This window comes from Actinia tenebrosa, unplaced genomic scaffold (genome assembly GCF_029948245.1).
Source record: "Actinia tenebrosa isolate PJP-AT-01 unplaced genomic scaffold, QUT_ActTen_1.0 PGA_scaffold15__27_contigs__length_11533743, whole genome shotgun sequence".
NCBI classification, from domain to species: Eukaryota; Metazoa; Cnidaria; class Anthozoa; order Actiniaria; family Actiniidae; genus Actinia; species Actinia tenebrosa.
Genome location: NW_028292575.1, coordinates 2,077,719 through 2,089,924, shown reverse-complemented (window position 1 = coordinate 2,089,924; position 12,206 = coordinate 2,077,719). Strand labels below are relative to the sequence as shown.

Here is a 12,206-nt window from a genome sequence, read left to right as displayed (position 1 = left end):
ACAATGAAGAAATCCATTCTACTTCTTATATTGATTGCAGCAACAAAAGTCCAAAACAAAAATTAGACATTTTAGAGTTTAAAATTAAGATTGCAAGTTAAAAAATTCCATAACAGTCATTATCTGTTCGTTGATAATCAAACACTAACCACCATGTGCTGTCGGCCAAAAAGAATTCTATTGAGAACATGTGATTCAGCTGATGAACATTCCACATAAGTCAGCAAATGCATCTAGAAACCCAGCAATAGAGATATGAATGTTTATACCAATAACTCTCCTAACCATGATGCAAAAAAAGGAGTAAATGCTGCCCTCTTCTACGAGTCAGTAAATGATGCAATCAAGTGACACCCAGCGATAGTTATGAAAGATTTACATCACTAACTCTCCTAATCATGTTGCAAAATAATATCGAATAATAGCTGCCGTCTTCCGCAAAAGTCAGTAAATGATGCAATCAAGTGGACACCCAAGCAATAGTTATGAAAGATTTACATCACTAACTCTCCTAATGTTGCAAAATAATATCGAATAATAGCTGCCGTCTTCCACATAAGTCAGTAAATGATGTAATCAAGTGGACACCCAAGCAATAATTATGAAAGATTTACATCACTAACTCTCCTAATGTTGCAAAATGATATCGAATAATAGCTGCTGTCTTCCACAAGAGTCAATCAAGTGAAAGCCAGCGATAGTCATAAAAGGTTACACCACTTTACAATGTTAGTTATACTTTGGCAATTTTCAACAAACTGTTATATATTTTATTCATTTCTCTTAAATTAATTGTCCAAGTTAACTCTAACTAGAATGGTTACCAACAAGTATGGATAACGGTTTTACATGTCAACCTATGAAATAATAATCTGGTACAAAAATTGTTATCATGGAGGCAAACGTACAATCCCTGTTCATCATAGATATTTTATATACAGTATTAGGTGAGTATTGCTTTAGCTTTCCGCTGGTGTTACTTGCATGGTCGTTTCTGTATTGCCATTGGTAGTTTCAGCTGGCTTGTCATTGGCTTTCGGAGTGTCAGTATCTTGGCATGGTTTTTTTGCAGCTGTGTCATCGTCACTAGCCTCTTCTGGTTTCCTCTACAAAAAAACCAAACACTTATTAACATGAATACAATAAAATCAAAACTCTATTAATACTCTATATAAAGCCATAATATAAGGAATATACCTTTTGCCAATTTGTAAAATTCCACAATGTTCTTTGATTACAAATTCATTTATCAAGGGTTAGACTCGTATCATGGGAAGCATGGGTGGCATAGCGGTGAGTGCTCGCATCTCACCAATGCAACCCAGGTTCGAGTCCCGCTGAGCTCGGTGTTGTATGTGAGTTGAGTTGTTTGTTGGTTCTCTCCTGTGCTTTGAGGGTTTTCCGGGTTTCCCAGCTTTCTTCCCTCTGCAAAAATCAACTCCTAAATTCCAATTGGAATTACAGTGGATGAATAGCTAATCTGTAGAAATGCCACTGTTAAATCCCATTTATTATTTATTTTTATTTTATTTTATCAGTGTCAAAATGCTCACAATTAATACCAACAGTAAAATATACACAACTTCAACAACACAAACAATTATTATTTGGAATACACTGATCCCGCATTCAATGTCCTATCTCCCTAGTTACTGCTACTACATCAGTCAAAATGTGTTTTTTTTCCCTTCAATATACAGCATGGAACAGATTGCTCAAAACTGTAAATTTCTGTCTTAGAATCAATGCATTCTAAAGCTACATTAAGGGGAAAAAAAACTACTAAAACATCTTATGAATTTGAGTTCGTTGGTCGGACATTCTGAATTTCATTGGAAAACTATCCAGAAAATAATATTTCAAAAATATATATTGGAATATTAGTGGTAATCATAGCAACCCTGGTTGCAACAGAAACTTACCACTGGCCACTAATTGTGACCCAGCAGCAACTGACTGTCCACCCACCTTATTACGGTGCACCAGATGGGAGATGTCTGTCGCTGCTACCGGTGCCTTCTTTGTTGCAATCTTCCATAATAAAACAACATGCAGTAGTATTAGTTGAGATGAGAAATGTTTTTAACCTTTTATGTAGGTCTGTTTTGTACAAAGTGACTGGAGAGTTCTATCAATGATTATGATTATTAGATCAGTTTCCGTATGACTGTGAAAAGCTCATTGTCGTAACATGACGTGCCATGACTGTGATGCTTTCTAGAATTTTAATTGGAGCAATGTGATTGGTCTGGCATTGCCGTGACCTGGGTGTGACCGTGTCTGCGCCATGTTCATGCTGTGTTCCAGGTATTTGATTGGATGGAGAGTAAATTCTCGTGCAATGTGATTGGGCTGACATATGCCTTGCTGTGTCACGACCATGTTTGTGCCGCGAACTTTTCATGGTCATACGAAAACTGCTCTATGTGTGATTTGTTGTGCTTACGATCATTCAAGGGGTGTTTAGTATGATGTGCAGACACTGTGGGTGGTCACTGCTCAGATCCCTGTCCCTCAAATATCCATTCGTGGTAAATAAGTGTGGAAAGACAGGACTCCATTTACTAGTAAAGTGGCCATCCAAGCCACTTGAAAGTCTAACTTATTGGTAGATGTAATTTCAGCACTTTCTCCTCAGATATTTTAAGACCCTGAATGTTGGACCAGCCGGGACTGAACTGAGCTTTCCTGGTGTTGGTCAAGGTTATAGGTTTTTTTTGAGAGTCGAAATTAACCGGATCCCCAAGAAAAGTACTGTGAAAGATAGACCACTTTTTGTATCCAGCACTGCTAGGATAAATACTGTAAGGTGAAAGAATCACGTGCTATTATCACCATAGCAACTCACCATGGAAACTGGTGCTGCTTTGTTAGAACTATCTCCAAATCCAATAGTAGTTGAAGCCCCATTACCCTTAAATAAAAATAAGTTGAGTGAATAATTCTGTTAATAAAACCTTTATGTAAGGTTAAAACTACATTTCAAGCACACCCACAATAGCAAAACCATGACTAGCAACCAGTTGTTAAAGTCGCAAAGAAGGTTGTTGCACCAATCTTATACTCTCAATATAAATAGCCAACCTTTATTTAGCATCCGCAATAATATTTATTTCCCAAGAGTAGCCACTTAATATAGTTCCACACTAAATGGTATCTGGTTTATTTGCTACTGTATTTTAAGGACTTTTGCTACAAAATGCAGGGCTTAAGATAACAGCCAGTAAATCATCGATCATGATGACGGGCCAAATTAGTTTTCAATTGGTCATACATCCTTTCTGGCTTAACGTTACAGATCAAAATGATGTGCAAGGCCAAGATTTGTTCCAATTCTGGGCGGACAATGTCAGATGTCCAGCCATTACTTTAAAGCCCTGGGCCCAGTTGTTCAAAGCTGGATTAGCGCTAATCCAGGATTAACTCTATAGGTCTTATTGAGAGTTAACCCAGGATTAGCACTAATTGGGGTTTCAACAACTGGGCCCTGTAACATAGATCCATTCGTTACCAAATGTAGGGCCATTCACTACTGTATATTATTAAATCGTTAAATATGAGAAAACATTATGTTTTGATGACAGCTTTGAGTTTTTAATGATGATGATTTTACTGTACTTACCATTAATGAACTGACATCAGCTTTCTTGCTTTCCTGTTTCATCATTTCACTAGCATCATCAACCTGTCAATCATAATAATAATTACTTATCATTAATTCATATATCACTGAGTTGATGGGCCCAACCAAAAATGACATTGAAGAAATAGAAAATGTGCATGTGTGCTGTGTGCAGTTATAAAGCATGCTGGGGTTGGCAGAACACAAGAGAAGTGTTAGAAGAAGCCGGTGGATAGCGGTAGTGGAGTGCTTCTCGACACTTCCTGAGTGTTCTGCCAATCCCCAAGTGCTTTATAACTCCACACAGCACAGCAAGCAAGTTTTTATTTCTTTTATAAAATGCTTTGTGTTCTCATAAAACACACGCTCCCAACTAATCAGAATGCGAGATTTATAACAGTTGTTTTATAATTTAGTTCAGCAGTAATGTCCAAAGTACCTTGGCTTTGATTTCAGGGTATAATTCCTGTAACTCCTGCAATTCCTTTCTGTTTGCAACCAATGGGTTATCTTCTGTCGCCTTTTCTTTGCCTTTACTCTTGGATTCAGCTTCCTCAATGTTTTTCTGTAGATTCTTGATCCTAAGATCAATAGTCTCCAGGGCATGATTGTAATATTCTTTAGATTTCTCATGCATGGACTGGAACGAGAACCCTAAGCCAATATTATATGCTCTAAAGAAGGGTTAAAGAAAAATTTTTTTAAAATCTAAAATCTACAAAGCTTTCGCTGCTGTATCACAGCGTGAGACAATCACAACAGAGCTAGGCTCCAAACTAGGTGAAAGCCCAAAGATCGAATTAGAATTTAGGAGTTGATTTTCAAGGAGGAAGGAAAACCCTCGAAACACAGGAGAGAACCAACAAACAACTCTACTCACATACGACACCGAACCCAGCAGGACTTAAACTTGGGCCGCATTGGTGAGAGGTGGGGCATTAGCAGCAGCACTCGGCCAGTGCTTTTGAAGATGATGGCGACAAAACCTTGCAATGTCATGGCTTAAAATAACGACCTATTAGTTTCCGATCATGATCAGAGGCCAAATTAGTTTTAGCTTAGTCATTCATTTCTGGCTCAACGTTACTGGTCAAAATGACCAGCAAGGCAAAGATTTGACCCGAGAAGTCCCAGTTATGGCCGGACATTGTCCGTTGTCTGATGTTCAGCCATTATTTTAAGCCCAGAATGTAAAGCATTGGTGTATGGATATTTTCTGGAATATTTTCACAATATACCCTTCCCACCACTTGGAAATACTAATCCCCCTCCATGGGGGAGGTATGGATATTTTCTGGTACTACACAATATACCCTCCTCAGATCCTCCCCACCCCTTGGAAATTCCTATTTTTTCAAAGGATACGTTTCTGCTAATAATCTGTTGTCTGGTTCCAGATGTTCTTTTTGGAGGTCCAAACACTTGAGAAAATCTTCTACTGCATTTAAGAATTGCTCTGTGGGTAAACAACAAACAAAAAACCTTAATGTTTAGTAGGTCCATTGCTGGGTCTCTCCCTTGATTTAAGGGTGTCTACCAACTTCATTTTACCATGCATACAGTAGACTATAGTGACATTTATAGAGGTTTTGCTGATCATGCAAATCATGCAGCTGAGTGCAGCAGCATGAGAAAGAACTCAATTCCCGAGAGTAAAAGGATTTTATCGTAATTCCATCTAACATAAAGGTGACTGACTGACTGACTGTCTGACTGACGGACGGACGGCTTCTGGCACCAGATGCCCCAAAACCTTATAAAATTTCAATCTATCCTCAGAAAAGGCATTTATTTCTTAAGCCACGAGGTTGGATGAAAGTCTCATGCTTCAGTAGACTGGCACATTTTTTTATCACTGTTAGTGCTACATTGACACCTCTCTTTCAGTTGCTGAAACAAACAAACCTTGTTCCATTTGAATTTCTCCAAGTTTAAGGTGACACTGTGCAAGCATCAGCTTTCCTTCCTTGCTCTCTTTCCTGTAATCAGACCAATGTAAAGTTTGCATATTATTTGTAGAGACCAGAGAAGGGTAGGGGCTTGGGAAGTGGCCTGCTAATTTAATACATTTTTCAATCTAATCCACCACTTTTTTGGGTGCTCGCAGTCCTACATTAGAACTATGAAATAGACCAACTGTCAGTCAAAAAGAATTTTTATAAAAAATTTAAAGGCAGGGAATATGTGTATCAAAACTCTATGTACATACTTTTGGAATATCAATCTCGCAAATTCAAGCATTTGCCAAGCCAGCTCCATGTTAGTTGGTTCCTCCTGAAAAGACATTATTGCCAAAACATTTTCAAACATTCCAATACACAGGTTCTCTTTGTTAAACCAATGCATTTTGATGCAAAGTTGGCTCGTTTTACCAAATGAGGAGTGCAAACGCTCCTTTGGCAGGAAAAAGCCCATGCTATGTACTTATTGAGTGGGAGGGCCGTAAAAAAAAAATTTGGCTTGAGGTGATGTCGTACGGACTGAGCGCAGCGAGGTCCGTACCAATGACCAAGAGCCAAATATTTTCCTCTACAGCCTGACCTAACTCAGTCAATAAGCATTTTATCTTATGACCCTCACAAAAAAAAAAAGAGAAAGAAATAGTAAATAAAAGCTAAAAAAAGAGAAAGTGTGCGGATTCTAGCAGGGCCGTACCGATTCTCACAGCCCTGCTTGCCCATTTTCCTGAAGGTTTTTTAATAGCGCGAGCCTGGGCAGATACAGGTCATATGAAAAATAGAAGTTTTCAAATACATTAAATGTGGTTACACTTTTGCGTGTTGTGCTGTAAGATTTTGTCAAAACTCTACCTCTTCCGTTTGTTCTGCTTCAACATTCTCGCCTTCTTCTTCTCCTCCCTCCATGGGTTCTTCTTCCTCTGCCCCTTCATCTCCATCCTCATCCTCGTCAGCAGCAGCTTCTTGTGCTTCTTCTTTCTTGTCTTCTGATGTTACTTCTTGTTCTTTTGGTTCGGCCTCATCTTTCTCATCTTTCTTTGCCATTGTTTTTTCTGCTTCATTAGTTTCTGCATTCAACAAAACAATATTGTAAGCACATCTAACATCATGAAATAAAGAATGCAAAGATACACATAATAGTCAATCTGTATTAGGAATGCCTACTTCACATGAGGGTTTTACAGTAGGGTTCTGCGCACGATGCATGGACACAAAGAAAAAGAAATGAAAAGAAAATATTAAAGAAATGAAAGAAAAATCAAAAGAAAGAAAGAACAGATAGGGTTGTAAGTACGTAACATAATTTCACCACTGTTTTCATTGCTGTGCTGATTAAGAGCACTTTCCATTAAGTTACACTTCTTGCCAGTTAGTGGCAAAATACTTGGTCTTTTAATATAAACTACAGTTATCATGATAAGCAAGGCTGTGTGGAGTGAAATAAGTATTGCTCAATAAGCCTGAAGCGAGATGACGTTTTACCCCTGTCTCTAGACCATAATCCTTTTCACATTGCTTTTGTTCTTTAATTATGACTATTGTTCCTGTATTCTCTAAGGAATCAAAAAAATTCAATATGAAAGAATTTTAAAAACTATTATGGTATAGAGTTGGGGTAAAACGTCATCTCGCTTTATGGCTTATTGCACATGCATAGCAGTTCTGCACCATAAGGTTTTTCAGTCATTAGGACTTGCAACTTGCTCGTTAAAGCACATGCATTAAACAGTATTACACCATTAAAGACAAACTAAAGAACTATAATTATACAAAATGTTATCAACATGCATAATAGATTATTTTATCAATATTTATCATAATTGCTGGGTTTCAATCAACTTTATAAAAGTCTAATTATCTTATTATTTATAATATGCTGTCAAATAGAAAGCATGGTAATGAAAACTTGTGATTCAGCTGATGAACATATTTTCTGCACAAGAAAGGAAATGACGTCAAGTAAAACCCAGCAATCAGGGTTCGTGCTAGGTTCCCAAGAAATTATTCAAGGAGTTTTCAAGGAGTATTCAAGGACCAAAATGACATTTTTCAAGGAGTAACTCTAAGAGGGTTTCATTTTGGTATTAAAAAAATATGAAGAAAATGCCAATACCAATCGAGATGTGCGAATTTGTCACGTGATATCCACGCCACATTGAGCCACTAAGTTCTGGAAACTTAACAATAGAAAAAGACGCTTATCCCGAGACGTAGTGAAAATCTCTAATTTTAACCAATGACAACCACTCACGGTTTACATATCTTGAAAGTTTCACTGACATTTTTTCATGGACAATTTTTTTCAAGGAGTATTCAAGGACATTTCTACTTTTTTTCTATTTTCAAGGAGTTTCAAGTGCCCTTGAAAATGCATTTTAAATTCCAGCACTTTTCAAGGAGTTTATAAGGACCTGCACGAACCCTGAGAAATATTTATTTTTTTGAGAAATAAAAATATTTTTTCAGTCTCATTCTTTTGTCTTTTTTTTTTCCTTTCATCTTTTTACTTTTCTTCTGTTTTGTTTTGGTTAAAAACTCCCTAACCTTCCGGAGCTTTCTCCTTTTTCTCTGAAGAATTTTTATTGGTTTCATTGGTGTCCTCTTGTGTGGTAGTCAAAGACTGTCCACCTTGTGCTGTTAACCAGAAAAAATACTAAGTATGGAAAACTGGAGATTCGGCAGATCTGGTAAACATTCTGCATGAGATGGGCAATGATGTCAAGTAAAGCCAAACAATATTTAGGGGTTTAAGAAATAAAAAATAAAAATATTTTTTCAATCTAAATCTTTTTCTCTTTTTTTCTTTTCATTTCTAATTTCTTTGTTTCCGTTTTTTTTTTTTTGGGAGGTTTAAACACCTAACCTTCAGGAGTTTGGTTCTCCTTTTTCTCCAAAGGTTTTCCTTCCATTTTTTTAGTGTCTTCTTGTACTGCTTCTTTGAATGCATCTTCAGTCATGGCATCCGTTACTTCCTGGCCTATTTTTTCTTTTTCTTCTTCATCTATTTCATCGATATCCGGTCCAACTGATAACGAAATTAAACATGCATCTACCCATTCAATCTATTATCAAATGGTAAAAATCTCTTTTTGATCAACTTAGGGAAGCATGGTTGGCGTGCGTTGCTAATGCACCGCCTCTCACCAATGCGACCCAGGTTCAAGCTCCCCCGGTCTCAGTGTCATATGTGAATAGAGTTGTTTGTTGGTTCTCTCTTGGCTTCAAGGGTTTTTACTCCATGTTCTACAGTTTTTCCTGCCTCCGCAAAAATCAACTTCTAAATTCTAATTCGACCTACCAGCTGCCTTATGAATTGGGTCGCAAAGCCTGTTAGGCATTAAGCCGTCCATCCAGGAGTGGTAAATGCATTAGATACTATTAAAGTCCTTAACGGGAATTCAAAGCATCGTACTTAAATTTAATAATGTTTGAACTATCACAAGTTTTTTTAATCCCAATGAGTACTGAATCATGTGTTTATTAGAGATACTAATTGAGCAAGATTGCTTTATACCATGTGAACTGAACCCTTAAACGTACAACTGTTTGGCCGCTTGAAAATTTGTCCGGTGTAGACGCAGCCTTAATAGTAAAGTAATAGTAATAAGTAAAGACATTTTAGACCACTAGTAATTTGTTGGCGTAAAGCTTTCAATTATCTTTTTCCTTTATGGTGTTCAACATTCATGTATTTTTCTTTCAGTTTTATCCTGTGGTATCAATACAATCATTCATTTATGATAACAGAAGAAGACCTACCAATCAAACCTTCGTCTTTCTTTTTTTCGGCATCAGTATTCTTATCATCTTTGTCTTTTTCATCCTTCTTGTCTGTACTCTCCTCTCCATCACCATTTTCTTGAACAGTATCGATTGCTAGGAATACATTAAAACAGCATTTTTATTATCAGCATGAATAATCTTGCTTGACATCTGAGAAAATTTTTGGGTTCCAGTTTATTGTATTGTAAAGTAAACAGGCAAGTTCCATAGTGGAATCATGCTTTATTCGACTCAAATTAATAAAAAAAAAGGAAAACAAACAAGGCTGCGGACAGTAAAACTGAACGAGTAACCGTTGGCCACTTAACCGCTTAACGCCCACAGGTACCCCATTTCATTACACAGGTAATGTCACAACCCACCATTGGTTGACTTAATAAAAGATATGGTATCTCTTTCCATTATCATGTCAACCAAGATAGTGAGCATGCAATTGTATAGAAATGATCAGTGTTAGGAAAAGGGAGTAGTAGTATCTTTTAGGTGGATGTCCAACTGGGAGAAGTCAAATTCTTAGGAAAGTAAGACTGTACACCATACATAAATGTTTACCTCCTTGTAATGCATTTCCTATCACACCACCTTCCATCCTGAAAAAAGTACACAAGGCATTCTCTTCTAAAAACTTTGTTTTAACATCTTTAATTGGCTGGAATGGTAAATTCTCTAGAGAGGCATTGGTCGATAAAGGATGTTTCAAAAAACTAAAACAGTCTCATTGTTTTGATTGACGAACCGTTCCTCTTCTGGGGAAGAAAAGGGAATGATGCAAAAGCCTGCTTTTTGTTTCTCTGTCTTGAATTATAATGTCCCTTGTAAGTACTCTCTTTTATAAAGTTCATAATATGGGGGTAGGCACACCTTACTTCTATTAAGGTGAGAGACAAAGTTAATAATGTGGGGGGAGGGGTGGGTACAATTTCTTATAAAGTTAATAATGTTGGGGAGGGGTGGGAAAACTTAATTACATTAGGATTAGACGTGAGGTATAAATCTAATAATGTGGGGGGAGGGGTGGGGACAAGTTCTTATAAAGTTAATAATGTTGGGGAGGAGTGGGAAAACTTAATTATGTTGGGATTAGACGTGAGGTATAAATCTAATAATGTGGGGGGAGGGGTGGGGACAAGTTCTTATAAAGTTAATGTTGGGGAGGAGTGGGAAAACTTAATTATGTTGGGATTAGACGTGAGGTATAAATCTAATAATGTGGGGGGAGGGGTGAGGACAAGTTCTTACAAAGTTAATAATGTTGGGGAGGGGTGGGGACAGCTTCTTATAAAGTTAATAACGTTAGGGAGGGGTGGGAAAACTTAATTATGTTGGGATTAGAAATGAGGTACAAAGTTAATAATGTGGGGGGATGGGTGGGGACAACTTCTTATAAAGTTAATAATGTTGCGGAGGGGTGGGAAAAATTAATTATGTTAGGATTAGAATCGAGGTACAAAGTTAATAATGTGGGAGAGGGGTGAGGCTACTTGCCTGGCCACCTCCAACAGTGACTTTCCATAATAGAAATATGCTTCTCCACATTCATCAGCTGATGCTCCATATTTCTCATCTCTGTCAAAATAAAATGAAAAATCGTTCATTACTTCGTAACACACAGTCAGAAATAAGTAAATAAAGTTAAAGATCAAAGCTTTGCGACTTTTGGAAATGACTTTGTCACTCATGAAGGACATCTGTGTTCCTATTAGTCATTTTTTTGCTAAAAACGTTTTAAAGCAATTTAAAAGGATATAAATTATCAAACCATAGCTTACGAGACCTGAAAACAAGTTAAATGAAGCAAATTTGTACTTTATAAGTTAACAGTACGAAAAAGTTAGACATTGTTCGACCGCATGCGAGCGAGTTTAGAACGTTTTTAATTAAAATCTACAAAACTTCTCCAAAACTCTTCTAAAACCTGTGCGTATATAAAAATTTTGAACCTTAATATAGCATAAATAAGGTTTGAATAATCAGAACAAGTAGTACTTACAATTTTTTCGTCGCTTCTTCGAAGCATTTGACAGCCTCCAAAGTCTCGTTACAAACCAAATGAACCTTTCCTTTACCCATCAATTTTTTGACATCTTCGCTAAAAGACGAGCAGAAAAAGTCATCTAAATTAAAGTTAAGACATTAAATTAGCTATGAATGAAATTTTGTGAAAATTAAAGGGGTTTAAGTACTCGAAAGTGGAGCTTGAAGCAGCAGTATTTTCTGTCACCGCAGCCATGTTGATCCTGTTCGAGTCGTCTTCAAATGAACTTCAAAGCATTTTCGCGCCCCTTATTTTCCCGCGCTATGACGTCACTGCCTACCCATGCGCATGTCACATAGGAAGCCCACTCGTGGCAACAATAATTGGGCTCTGGAAAACTCTAAACCGGAAGACCCAGATTCTGGGTTTCTCGCACATGCGCATTATGACAGACTAGGTAAATTCAAAGTGGCGGACGATGTTCAACGAGCATGTGAATTTGCGCTTGGAAAATTAGGTTTTGAAGATGGTTTTCAGTTTAATTATCTCCGAAAATATCTATTGGATGGACATCAATACAATTTCCATTACAAAACCGGCAAAACTTTGAAAAATCCGGCCCTACAGGCTTTTTTGGTGTACTTAATTCGAGACGCCATCTTGTTTATTTTCCCTAGTACTGTAATTCTTACTTCCGGTATCTTCCTTTGTTTTCGAGAACCAATTACAGCACAGGAAATATTGGAATTTTCCAGAGCCCAATTATTTCGTCGAGCATGCGCAGTAAGAAATAAGGGCTCTGGGTACGAGATTGGGGCGTATGATAAATAAAATTTATGTAAAGAAAAAATCGTGTGGATTAACAGCT

General features: G+C 37.2%; 1 protein-coding gene across 4 annotated transcripts; it reads right to left on the bottom strand.

Annotated features, from left to right (window-relative positions):
• Positions 1–747: 747 nt before the first annotated feature.
• Positions 748–11,674, bottom strand: LOC116293519 (protein HGV2). 4 transcript variants are annotated; one of them, XM_031700956.2, is made up of 16 exons: positions 11,547–11,674; positions 11,354–11,452; positions 10,849–10,929; positions 9,916–9,953; positions 9,340–9,456; positions 8,444–8,605; positions 8,125–8,214; positions 6,433–6,647; positions 5,832–5,896; positions 5,528–5,601; positions 4,988–5,078; positions 4,062–4,296; positions 3,623–3,685; positions 2,849–2,914; positions 1,923–2,031; positions 748–1,106 (listed from the first exon to the last, which is right to left on the bottom strand). In XM_031700956.2, the coding sequence occupies exons 1-16, from the start codon at positions 11,591–11,593 to the stop codon at positions 1,087–1,089; spliced, it is 1,572 nt and encodes a 523-aa protein (XP_031556816.2). In that variant the 5' UTR covers positions 11,594–11,674; the 3' UTR covers positions 748–1,086. The 4 variants fall into 4 exon arrangements, with proteins under 4 accessions (XP_031556816.2, XP_031556815.2, XP_031556818.2 ...); XM_031700955.2 differs by having other exon boundaries at positions 1,969–2,031; XM_031700958.2 differs by lacking the exon at positions 8,125–8,214 and having other exon boundaries at positions 1,969–2,031.
• Positions 11,675–12,206: the final 532 nt, after the last annotated feature.